General features: G+C 40.6%; 1 protein-coding gene across 1 annotated transcript; it reads left to right on the top strand.

Annotated features, from left to right (window-relative positions):
• The first annotated feature begins 233 nt into the window (after window positions 1–233).
• LOC137284929 (WD repeat-containing protein on Y chromosome-like) lies at window positions 234–7261 on the top strand. The gene is made up of 5 exons (XM_067816980.1): window positions 234–329; window positions 360–473; window positions 823–2257; window positions 4450–6194; window positions 6893–7261. The coding sequence occupies exons 1-5, from the start codon at window positions 234–236 to the stop codon at window positions 7259–7261; spliced, it is 3759 nt and encodes a 1252-aa protein (XP_067673081.1).
• The last annotated feature ends 6441 nt before the right edge of the window (window positions 7262–13702 follow it).

The raw sequence follows: 13702 nt of genomic DNA, 5'->3' as shown, positions 1-13702 counted from the left end.
TGGGATAAGTACGTCACAATTGTTATGACATCGTGGGTATTCCAAAATCACCATGACAAAAACAACAACCAACTATAGGTCGCCAGCCTATCATGGCGGACGATGTGTGCGTGTTACCATACAGGTATCAGAAAAGGCGTCTATCTACAGCTGCATTATATGTCACTTAAGGTTTTAAACTGCACGCGATGGAACATATGTAAGTCGAAACAGCTTTTAAGGGATCTATCAAAATGCGCCGTCTCTCCATTGCGCCAACAGCAGCACTGTCAACATCCAGACCCAAACTCGATCCCGGTGGACGAAGGAAATCGCTAGCACCAACAGTGGTAGGGATGAAGCCTCGAGGAACGACTGAGGACACTACCGACTCCCCATCTAGTAATTACCTCGGTAATCGGAAAAAAACTAGAGCGGGTGGCGATATCAACCTGAACGATGCCGCAGACAATGTTAAACTGAACAGATTGCAGGTAGGCACTCTTTTAAACGGAAGAACTCTATTTTAGTTAGTTTCGGAATTACCATTAGTGATTTAATGAAAAGCTGATATCAGTGACCATCAATATGTTATCTGAAATTCAATACCCCGAGTAATTATCCGATTTTTACATTTCAAAACATACACCAATAAATAACGCTGTAAATCGATTCTGTAATATGTCAAAATGGCGACATTTACAGTGAAGTCTTATTTTAAACCGTATTTCCCATCACGTTTGCTATGACTAGGATAACAGTGGATGGCTTAGAAAAAACAGGGTAAAGACAATATAACGATGTACAATGTGTAACTATAATAATATCTCAACTATTTACCAGATGATATTCACAAAGGCCAGTCAGGAGGGGTTGCCGGGTTTGACTCTAGATGAGTTCAAGGTCGCAATTCGGCAGACCTTGCACCAAGACATTAGCGACTTCGACCTTGATATGATGTTCATGAAAATGGACGCCAACTGTGACGGCACAATAGACTGGGAGGAGTACCTCACCTACAACCTCCTAGAATACAAGGAGAAGAACCAGATGATGCAGATGCTGAGAGAAAAGCCTTTTCCAAACGATATGAAGCAGATTCACACAAGGCACCACGAAATCATAGTCCGGATCTCATTCTACCCCCACCTCACCAAGAGAAGCACCAAGGTTGACCTTACTAATGGCAAGTATGCTACCCTCAGTAGAGACGGGGTGTTGAGCTTCTGGACTATTCAGATGAACCATGTACGGTCAATCCCAGCATTCAGCCCCTCTGACCGCAAAACACAGCCGTGGTATGTTGACATGGCGTGTCTATATAACAACAACATGCTTGCTGTCGCCTCCACAGACAGGGACATCACATTCTTCGAAATGTCGACTAAGAAGATGGTGAAGCGGTACATGATCACGGGGCTGGAGGACTGCGTTACGTGTTTGGATTGCCGAGCTGACCTAAAGGACAGGAAACACACTGTCCTCATTTGGGGTGATACAGCTGGCAATCTTTATTCGGTCAACTTTGAAATTCAGAGAGGAGGTGCAATGTTCGGTTCTCAGGAGCAGAAGAAAGACACAGTCAAGAAAGTCAGTTTTGCCGAGCTGCTCAGAGGGTATGTGCCAAACGTAAAAGCATACAAGCTAAGCAATGTTCACGATGATTGGGTGTGTAAGATCCAGTATGTCCCAGAGCTCAGCTGCGTCTTGTCATGCTGTCAGAGTTCCAACACTGCTCTTTTTATGGGAGACTTCGTCAAGAAGAAATCGCCAGCCTATTTCAAAGTGACGAAAGGTGTCCTCTGCTTTGACTACTGTCCCATGCATAATATCATTGCAACCGGAGGCATGGATTATAATATTCGCCTTTGGAACCCTTATGTCGTCAACAGGGCTATAGTCATACTCAAGGGGCATCTCAAACCAGTCATTCACACAGTCTTAAATGGGAGAAAAAACATGCTGATCAGTATTGATAAAGGAAAAACAATCAGAATCTACGACCTGAAGGATCATATTTGTCTCCAGTACATCAGTGGCCGTATGGTCAAGTTGGGGCCGTTCCCGATCTCTGCCCTCATCTTTAACCGGAAGTTGCAGCATCTGATTCTTGCTACCAGCGAGTTAGCTCTGTTGGAACACAAGGACGAGGACGAGAAGATTGCAGAAGTTATATCCCACACTAAACCGGTGGTCACAGCACTGTACAACCCCACTTTCAACGTGATGGTCAGCGCCTGTGAGGAGTCTGTGGTCAGCATATGGAATATCGACAATGGTGGGTATGGTAAAACTCCCTCTTAAATGTAAGTGTCGCTCCTGCCATGATTCCAAGTTGTGCTTGCCCATTTAATGGTGGTCAGGCTTGGTGAACTGCTTCATTGTGCTCATGCGTGACAGCAAGGAGTGATGCTCATGAATAGTGTAAATAATTGATATATTGGGTTGTTTTTACCTCTACTCGAGTAATTTACAGGCATTCGTCACATTGTTATATTGACGAGTAGGGACGTTGTGCTCTCGGCGCACTGGATCTACCTATTTCTGTACAATTTTACAGACATGTAAGATAAGACAAGTCCCTCACAGAGAAATTAGATTAACGTAATACTGGTATTCAAGCTTGAAAGAAATTACAAAATATACGATATTTTGATTTGTGTTAAAAAAGTCCCCCGCTCTGAATCGCACACAAATTAAACGTACTATGCGACGAAGGTGTTATAGACAAAGACAATATATTTTCGTGATTTCATGTTCTCGAGGAACCAGACTATTAAAAAGATCCGTAATGTAACCGAATACGTTTATGATGCTTCCCCAAATAATTATGACGTCGAACCATAGGGAGTAATTGTGAAATTGTTATCCCTATCAAACGTGTAAATTCACTCTTAGAATCCAATATGTCAGGTGTGTTTTGACTAAAGCTGCATCAGTAATGACGAAGTTCAAGCCTTACCATCAATTGTAGAAATAAAAATTAAACACCCAACCAACCAAACAAAAACAACAGTTTTATTTTACGTCCTGGTTTGTTTTTGGCGATATTGAAATATTGATTGAAATATATCACACCTTTGATCCGTTCATAGTACTTAAAATCTCATAGTACTGAAAGGAATGACGGCTGTTTTTAACATCTCTTAGAAACATATATAACGTAAACAGTTTCAAATCCTGCCACAACATTTTGTGTCAGTTTATCGAAAAACGATTGTGACAAATGCATTTATGTTTTGTCTATAAAAAAAACTTAATAACAGTCAGTGGCCCAGGGAGTTCATTAAACGCACTGCGTGCATATGTACTTAATAGTAAATATGTATCATTTTCTTTAATGAACATTAAAAGATATCCTTGTTAACTAACCTGTCTATGTGAAATTACAATACACAATATTACACGCCATAGGAAATACGGTCAAGCTGCAGTTTTTTTTTTATGTTTCATCTTTTATCACTTGAGTAAATATAACGAACTAAAAAAAACTCATTAATCATTATTAGTGTTACATAGCCCAGATGTACATTGATACTCCTTATGTCTGGATTAGTCCTCTAACCGGGCTGACATATAGCATATGTCCGTCCTGAAGCGCCAGTAAAATAATTGTGTTTGTGCGCAAGGTTCACTAGTCATTTTCCGTGATGAAAAGCGATCGTGGACCGAGGAAACACGGAAAGATTCATCTCTATCATTACAAAACGGAAAGAGAGAACAATAAAAGACACTCTACAATCCTTTGCATCTCGTTAACCTCATTAACAATCTTCACATTTCTGTAAGATTTTTTCCCCGCAAAATATATTACTGTATGAACTTCTGTCAGGTCTGTTTGGGGTCCACTGGTTATTAATAATAAGGTGTGTAGTCAGTTTGTAAGAGAAAACGTACCGATAAATTTCACTTTAAAAGAAAAAATAAATCGAATAAAGTGAAAGTAAGACTGCGAATCTTCATAATGCTACCCTGCCAATTGAACATTTAAATCTCAGAATTCTATTCAACTTAGAAGAAAAGTTGTTTAAGAAACGATCAAATAGCTATTATAGATTTGTGTGACAAGTGGGTAAGCACATTACATGAAACAACAACAACAACAACAACAACAACAACAACAAAAAACAAGTCGGGTTGGTCAGCGCTCATCACGTACCTCACGTACATTTGTTTCACTTCGCTTACCCCCTTGAAATGAAAACCAATAACACTGAGCGATTTGAAACTATCATCGTTTCTTAAACTGAAAATTAATTAGTGTTAATTTCACTATATTTGATTTGCCTTTTTGTTTAAAATGAAAGTCATCGGTACGATTTCACTGTCTCCAGACTATAGCTTTAGGTGTTGATAGTTGTGTTGTAGATGTCGGTGGTGGTTGTGGCGTATGCGTGTGCGTATGTGCGGGTGCGGAGTGTGTGAGAGAGAACTGATATAAATAATAACGTAGCGTATTTCTCCTTTCAGGAGAGAAGATAATGCAGTTCATTAACGCTCACAGTTCATTCGAGAATGGCGTCGAAATCCCCGTTGAAATTACAGTTATGACATTTGACACGGGAGGTCGCCGTATCATTACCGGCGCAAGGGACGGCAGTGTCAAAGTGTGGAACTTTAACAATGGTGCTTGTCTCCAGAAATTTCAAACACCTGACCAAAACGTTATAACGGGGATAGTAAGCTCCAAACACCGCATCTACGTAGCCGGGTGGGATAGGAAAGTTCATATCTACGTGGATGGTGGCGGTGAAGAGAGCCTGAAGACGTGGCAGACTCGACATAAAGAAGACATCCTCAATATTGCATACCTCAGTCCTAACATTATAGCAACCAGTTCTTATGATGGCGACATAGTCATCTGGGCACGTGACACGGGGCACATGTACAGTCGCCTCAACGCTCACCTAGGTGTACGGCCAATCATGGATACGTTTAATAGGGACAATATGAATGAGGCAGAGGAGGAACTAGACGTGTCAGAAACGCCTCATCCCAGCCAGCTATCATCCATGTCCACCACAGCTGATGGCAGGGCTTCATCCAGGAGAAGCAGCAGCAGCAGTCCGAGAAAGAGTCTCAGGTGGGGGTCACGACTGGGGAGACTGAAGGAGGAAGAAGATGGGTCAAACGAGAGCACCACGCCAAGTAAGATGTCTTCAACCCATTCATGCGAACATCCCCTTCTCCGTGCCCTGGACACTGAACAGATCAACAGCCCTTCTGGGAAGTTTAAACCGAGGAGCAAGTTCAGCAGAGATGAGTACGAAAATATCTGTCAAGCTTACGAGGCAGCGGTTGAGAAAATAATATTTCTGAATACACGTGAAGCTCTGGAGAAGAAGACGGCTGTTGTGGTAACAGCGGGGGCAGAAGGATGGGTTCGAGCCTGGTCTCTTCATCACCAAGGGGGACTTTTAGGACAGTTCTATGCATCTCACGTGGTAGGAGACAGCATTTCTACTATTGCAACTGATGCCCAAAACAGGTATTTGTTCACGGCCGACGTATCAGGCTATGTGAAAGTCTGGGACCTCGTCGGTTACTGCATAGACACAAAACTGTCGCAGAGAGAAGAAGCCAGACACTTAGACCGATTGAAGGAAAAGTTCACTTTTCTAAGGGTTGAAAGTGCATATGGGCAAAGCTTATTCCAGATAACGAGACAAGCGCGTATATTTAACGCCCGTCCTCCACCACTGCGCAGCAAACCCGAAAAGACAGTGAAAACGCCACGCCTGCTGAACTCATTCCGCGCTCATGTATGCCCAGTCAATAGCATCGACTTCATAGAGGACCGTGAACTGATAATTACCGCCAGTGTGGATTGTGCCATTAGACTGTGGACCATCTGTGGTAGATACATTGGAACATTTGGTGAGAAGTGGAAGAAGCTACCGAGGACGATGATCCCCGACAATATCAAAAGGAACATCCCTAAAGAGCTACGGCGAGCCGGTTCTGCCAAGACCCTCAGGGTCCTCAACGGAGGTGAAACCCCACACTGGGAGCTCGCTATGAAGATAGTTCGTCAGAGAGGCATGGAACAGTTGAGGACTCAGTTCCCACACCTGCAGAGGCGGGACTACAAGGTTTGTCCCGACAACGGTGAGCAGAAGATGGCGGGAAGCAACATCTTGGGCAAATCTTACAAGAGAAAGATCCGCCACAAACTCCCACCAGTACTACCCAAACTCATCGAGACACCGAGCACTGTAGGTTATACACTGTTTAGTTATTTCATAATCTCATGCGGTAAAGACTATATTTCATTTGGTCTACTATATGAAACGCAAATACCAAACGACTTGAATCTATACAGAGCAAAAACCCATTGGCGCAGAAAATGCCAATCGCTGGAAACGCTGAACATCCATACGAGGTTAACGATCGAGTGGTATGAAAACTTACCTTTTAGCGAAACTGACTGATTTTCTGTATGGGTGTCTCTACCACTGCTTATCTGAACAACAACTTTACTTCACAGTTTGTTAAGAAAAACGGTCAATGTTTCAATGGGCAGTTGAAATTGCAGATGCCATGATACATTTCCATATACCTTGTCGCCGCTGTTCCATTCGTAAAATATGAGGATCACCACACAGATTCCATATTGCATGAACTGTAACGAAGTGGATTGAGAGGCTATCGCACAATGTTACGACATAGCAACTAAACCCAAATACTCACCCACCCAGCACGAAACTGGCGGTGAGATATATAAAACCCAAATACTCACCCACCCAGCACGAAACTGGCGGTGAGATATATAAAACACAAACACTCACCCACCCAGCACGAAACTGGTGGTGAGATACATAAACCACAAAGAAGTCCATGGGGGAGTTTCCAAAGCTCATTTCGAATTTCCGAATGTATTCTATTTAAACTGATGGATTTCCCTACATTTCAGATTGCTGTGTATCACTCCATTCCATTTGTTGATTTGAGTCCCTTCGACCTTGTTCACCCTCCAGAGGTCATTGAAGAAATCAACAAACGCAGGCAGGTAGCCTCAATCAGATCGTCTGCCAAACAGAAAGGAGGTGTGATCTCAGCTTACAACAAAGTCATCACTAAACCTGCTGTGGGTTTACCAAAACAGGGGCCAAACAATCGTCTGAGGAAAATAATTAGTTTGCATAAGCGACAGAGAAGTCGGTGCGGAACTCCAGACACAGAGGATGTGCGAAGTACACTGACGAACTGTCCGAGTACAGTGACCTCGCCAAGTCCAGACTCGAGGTCCAGTCATGGGGTAAAGCTGGCGCAGATTGACTGACAGACCTCGTTGGATGTTTCCGGCGCACTAGAGTGTAATGGATGAATCGCTGATTTGGTTTTATCGTGTTAGCTGAGAACCTTCTTATTGCGAGATTAGGTGCTCAGGCAGACATACACAACGTAATATATACTTGACAAAACTTAATGTTTTATAACGCATATACCATAAGAAATATATCCGATTCTTAACAATATGCAACTACTTGCACATATGGAAGCTGAAACTACTGTAAATCAAAAGAATATATCATAATCATAAATCATAAGGACGTAAATAAAACAAACCGTTTTTTTTATTACGCCAGAATGAAGATTTATCAAGTTGTATAATTTAGTGTATTTTAGTATTGTATTTTCGATACGTTTAACCAGGTTTAGATAAATGTTAAATGCGTATATGACGCTTTTCACTCTTCACGTTTCGTATTGAGATAACAACTATGACACAGCTAGCTGCCCTAGGTTGCCTAACACAACACATGGATGTTGACAGCCATTCACGCGGGTTACAGAACAGTGAAATGTGAGTCCTATTCTATTTCCTGCCAGTGGTTTACTTAAAGAACTAGATTGCTGACTGTTGTCATAGTTCCTCCCGAAAGCATTATATTAGTAAAGACATTATCCTCTTATGTTTTTATTATTAATATTATTATATTATTTTTATATTTTTATTCACACTTTGTGTAATGCAGCACATAGGATGTTCTCCCGTACATTTTCCGAGTATAAACATCAGTGAAAACTAGCCCCGGTATGAGGGAGACTATAAGACGGGGAGTGGTCTCTCCTCGAAAAGTCTCTTAGGCTATGTCATGGCTCATCACGTCATAATGGCAGCAACTTAGTTTTTACGATCGAGCCTGTTTTTTTCAGCTGCTGATTACATTTGCTGAATGCTGTGATAAATGAAAACCTACATGTAAAAGATAAGTTACCTATTCTGTCACTTCATTTTTTTGTCAGTATTAGTACAGTAGATTTGTAGTGTAGTCGGCATATTGTAGCTCACTGGCTTACGTTCTCGGTACAGAGCGAAGAAAGACTAAATTCTATCGCCAAAAGCCTTTTGCACTTACTCGATTAATTCTTAAAAGGGAAATATACCTTCAGTTGAAAGGTATTTGCAAGTAGTAGTGATAGGTTTATAATGTTAGAAAAATTGTTAGGGTGTATTTCGGGTGAGTGAAAAATGTGACACATCGTCAATGTGATACGCCACTGATGCTTGACGGTTATAGTTCTGAAACTTGTTGATCTTGGAATTTGACAAAACTGGAAATGTCTTTACAACGCTTTGTCATAGTGTTAAACTTTGTTTTGAGAGGTGTATGACAGTGTCAGCTGAACACATGTGTTCTAGCTTTAGTTTTATGGGTTTTTTTTAACATGTTTGGGGAAGGATCACCGTGGTGTATCGTTTTTTCTTTCATTCATTCACAGATGTATTTCTTTCTATTTGTTCTTTTTCCTTCTTTTTCTTTCACATATAGTTCTCGCTTTTAATTCTTGCTATTAGTTATTCATTCCTACCTTCTAGTACAGATACAGATGACAGGCTGAAGCTATTCATGATGTGACTTACACATATCATTAGCTTAATGAATATATGATGATATTCACTCACTGAATCGAAATCGGAGTCAATTTTTCGAACTCACAGTGTTAGTTACGAATTAAATTGTGGTTAGAACAAATTCCCTTATCATCAACATCAACAGCAACAGTACCACACAAAGACACGTTGGTGTTGTCCTTCATACGGGTGGTTAAAGCGTTCGCTCGTCACGCCGAAGACCCGGGTTCGATTCCCCACATGGGTACAATGTGTGAGGCCCATTATCTGGTGTCCCCCGCCGTGATATCGCTGGAATATTGCTAAAAGCGCGGCGTAAAACCAAACTCACTCACTCACTCCTTCATACGGGACTACCCATAACTGCTCATGCAAGACTAAGTCATGTGTAAGAGGAAAACGATCAACTTACTGAAGTGCTAATTAAACCGTTACGAGATGAAAAGTCAGTCCGACACAATACCCAGTTTGTCTTAAGTTCGTGGAGAATGGTCAACTGCTAAAATCGCCTTGAACTGGGCTAAAGGCGAGGAGATGGTACTGGCTTATGCTAGAGAGTCTCAAATGTGTAAAATATTCTATGGACGAGCTGCCTTGGAATCTGCCTTGGAATGATGATGATGATGATGATGAAGATGATGATGATGAGATAAAATTCCAAATAATACGTTAAAGGTATTCAACTTCTCAACTTGTATTCAAAATGTCTTTCAGAAAGTGTTTAATTAACTTTAACATCGGTTTACCGGTATGGCAGTTTGATTAAATATTACCAATTTACGACAAAATTCCCAAGCCTTGTTTGAATTATGACTGAATTTTCTTAATGCATATAATCACATATTACATTAAAAACAACAGCGGAATTATTAGCATATTTATTAAATTTACGCAATTTCAAATAACCACTCTATACACTTTGACCAATCAATAATTTCTTCAGCGATACCAAAAGGGTTATAAATCTTGATAATAAGTGACAATTGCCAAGCAGGAAGAAAATGTATAATTATTGACCTTAATTTCCAATTCTGAACCACGATGAGAAGCCTGTGACATTTATTGATATTGTAATATCCCAATAAACACCGGTTATATTTGTAGAACAAAGCATATTATTAATATTCAAGAAGGTTGCGTGAGAGATAATTCACCTAATGACCAAGCACGTGAATCATGATGGATGAGAGCGGCTATCAGCCATAAACAGTTGGTATGATCAGCCACACGCTGGCGGTATGAATAACGGTACTCGAACGTTATAAAGTGATCTGGAGGGAGTGGTTCATGGTGAATACACTGATACATACATACACCCATAACACACAGACACACACACGCGCGCACGCACACACGCACACACAGATACATACAGACACACACAGACACACACACACACACATACTCCTACAAATGCAACCAACCTAACAAAGGCGAAACACTCAAAGTTTTCAAATTCCTAGTAAGAATGTAACTTCGATAAAGCTCATGACCGAACATCATGTTCACCTCCAGGAATAGTGGTTTAGAATCAGTAATGCTCTAGTTTCTTTCCCAGAATGTAGCGTGATCATTTGCTCTTCGCTGATTTTCCTGTGGTTTCCCATGTTATAAATTTAAGTCTTAACATCCTCACAATATGAGATCACATTCGTATTCAACGTGAAATATGTTAAAGCACCAACAGGCACACGATACTGACATTACGGAAAATGTTTTAAATTGAAAACTCCTACCAATATGCCAGAATTTAGAACCTAACATGTAGAACAATTTATATTGTCCGAACAGACTGCATTTTAAACACCGCCAGTTCGCTTGGTTTGATCTTTAGTTTGAAGAGTCCAACACTAAGTGCAGGCTCCGCGCTGAACAAATTTCCAAAATGAAAAAAAATCAAACTCTATCAATTTCCCTGGCACGCGAAACTTGCCGCTGGGACCACTTGAGCCAAGCAGAAAAAGGCACTGTCACGCGAGCCAAATAGCCCTCCAGGAAAATATTTCTTCCCGGGTTCCTTCCTTTGCCGACACATAGCCCTAACGGTAACCTTAGAGAAGCTTTCAGAAAGCAACCACTTAATTCTTGGGGTTTATAACGTGGAAACGTTCACGGGTGTCATTTTTATTGTACCAGCTTGCGTGACGGGGTATGGCTTTAGCTCTTTCACTTCATTTGTTTTGGACAGCTTGTTAAGTGCTTAGTCAAAACGTTAGGTTCATATGCCAAACATCACGTGCTAAAGTTGTCACATTTTACTCAGTTTTACTGACAGTTTTCACAAAATTTCACAAACAGAACTATTCGTTCCTTTACATTGGCAGACTGTATACAGATTTCGCTGTGTCTGCCTTCCAATCGCATCCTGCAAGAGTTTGATGCTATATGACGAGGAACCAAGTAATGTCAGCCATGGTATGAAAAATATACCTTTATAGATACTTTTATCCCCGAACCACTGTCGCCGATTACATGTTTAGTCGGATTCCCCAAACCATGTGAAACTCCCCCCCCCACACACACACCTTTCCCCCCAAAAAAAAATCCCACGTGGAAGACGTACAGAAATGTCTGTAACCCACAATCAACGTTAAAGATACAGAGTGATATCCTGAACTCACCACCAACGTGAAAGATATGTAGTGATATCCCTAAACCACAAGCCACGTGACATCCCAAGCCCACAACCAACATTACAGATACACAGTCCTTCCATAGCTTGCAGACATAAAGGATTAAAACGTTATATTTACCCCACCCTGTAACTCTGAATCATGAAATATCTCAGCAATCAACCGGGCTGATTTATTTTTTTAGAATGAATCTCGATCAAATCTTTGAAACAAAACCAACGAATTATAATCCGGTTGATATAGTTTCTACTTTTCAATGAAAGAGCATTTTCTTATAAACTCACATTTGTCTTAGAGCCATAGACTCATTACTTTAGATTATTTGCCAATACTTCTGACTTAGTTCCAAGGGTAGAGTTCAGATAAATGATGCTCAGAGCCCACGGCAAGACATGATCCTTAACCGTCTCAAATGAAAAACATCAAACGTCTAGACGGACTTAAACGTAGGTAAAACCCTCATACAGAATACCTGTTTCTCTCGTTTTATTACTATTTCCCCAGAAGAGTCTATCATTTCCCCAATATTTGTCCATAAATATGCATGAGGACAATTACTGTTTGGATTTAAGAACTTTTAACCCACACGCTGGTCAGTTTTCTTCCAATATTGTTGAGTTCTCCTTCCACTGATGTTGCGTTCACCATATTTAACTTTGCGTGTAACGTGGTGCATTAAAGATTCATCTGTACTAAACTACAATCATACTGATGCAGGAGTTATCATTTAGATAACAAGCCAGGCAAATGATATCTTCTGGTACTGCATGCTGCCACGCATAGCACCCTTTGGGCTGAGTAATGAGGTGGAATATTTTGTAGCTCAGAAAATTCTGAATAAATATACATATTCATTTAATTTGCTTTCAAACTGTTGCTCGGTACACGTTTGAAGATCAGAATAAAGAAGTTTGGTATTGTTTGATAAAAGGCAGTTTGGTTAGGATCACAAGACATCAGCGTAAAAATGATTATATTGCAAAGTCAACTATAAAACCAATGTAAAGGATGGGTAACCTAAACATACATACCCTGTGTTGTGACCTGTAACGGAATGTATCGGGTTTTCTTATGAACGATTTACACGATATCTTTTTTTATCTGGGACAATTATAAATGTGTATGTTCTGTGGAGTAATTGTTCTTGGGATGAACTAGTGAGTGTTGTATAACGCCACCTTTGGAACCAGTATTTCCATGATGTCACAGTTTGATGACGGGGAAAAGGAAAAGGTAAACGTAATGCAGGTCCGAGACGTTTAGACCCAAGAATCACCATGAATCAGCGATCTACTCGAGGAATCAAACCTATTGGTTCGGATTGCCCACAATACATAATCATCTGACGCAAATGACAAAACGTCGTTGGACAAAACATACGTTGAGGTTCCATGTATTTTTAAAGAATGCTGATGAAAATGTATGATGAATTATGAGCTACATAACATTATGTGCATCCTATGTGTATGCTCCATTCTAGGATGGTTGTCACGTGTGTTGTAATGATCTATTCGAACTGCTTTAGAAGAGAAACCAAAGTAAATAAACAGCATCTTTCCGAACAGTCGACAAGCAATGCAGACAGGATACATCCCTCCCTGTGCATCTCTATCTAAAACAAGGATTGATACGAGCTGCGCACAATTGCCTGCTATCATTATTTAAGCGACTTAATAACACAGCGATGGGAGTCTTAACAGACTTAATGGCCATTGACACGAACGTAACCGCCACACTAGTCATTCTTTTCTCCTGTTATTCGGTCCCAAGTGCCCAAAGAAGATTATTTTGAACGATTCCAGTTTGATATTAAGTCAATTTAGACCATAATCCCTTAACAATAGCTATTTGTACTAGTTAAGGGAAATGAATGGACCGATTACCCTAAGCTGATGAACCCTCTCAGTCTGAAGAATACGTTGGGGCAAGTCCTTGTTAGCAATGTTTCTGTGTCCACGAACTCTATGTATGCGTTTCTGTCACAAGATCATTTGTATCGTCCCCAGTACAGTTCCCACTGAAATACTATATGGTTCAATCGGACATTGGGAAAGTATCTAATTCAGAATGTTCTTTTCAAGTTTGAAAATTAATACAACGCAAATGTCATTGATACTGACTTGATGTTATGTGACATTTGTGCATATAGTAGCTAAGATGCCACATGCAGCATGAAAATTCCCTTAAAACGCCGATTATTGGGCAATGTACGGTTCCAACAGAACTTGGA

This window comes from Haliotis asinina, chromosome 5 (genome assembly GCF_037392515.1).
Source record: "Haliotis asinina isolate JCU_RB_2024 chromosome 5, JCU_Hal_asi_v2, whole genome shotgun sequence".
Taxonomy (NCBI): Eukaryota; Metazoa; Mollusca; class Gastropoda; order Lepetellida; family Haliotidae; genus Haliotis; species Haliotis asinina.
Note: the sequence above shows the minus strand (reverse complement) of the source record. Positions and strands in the feature narration are given on the sequence as shown.

Excerpts from the sequence above, each read along its gene's own strand:
- LOC137284929 (XM_067816980.1), top strand. The coding sequence starts at position 234 with ATGCGCCGTCTCTCCATTGCGCCAACAGCAGCACTGTCAACATCCAGA. Across the intron at positions 330-359 it reads AATCGCTAGCACCAACAGTG|GACACTACCGACTCCCCATC; the intron begins GTAGGGATGAAG and ends GGAACGACTGAG. Across the intron at positions 474-822 it reads TTAAACTGAACAGATTGCAG|ATGATATTCACAAAGGCCAG; the intron begins GTAGGCACTCTT and ends ACTATTTACCAG.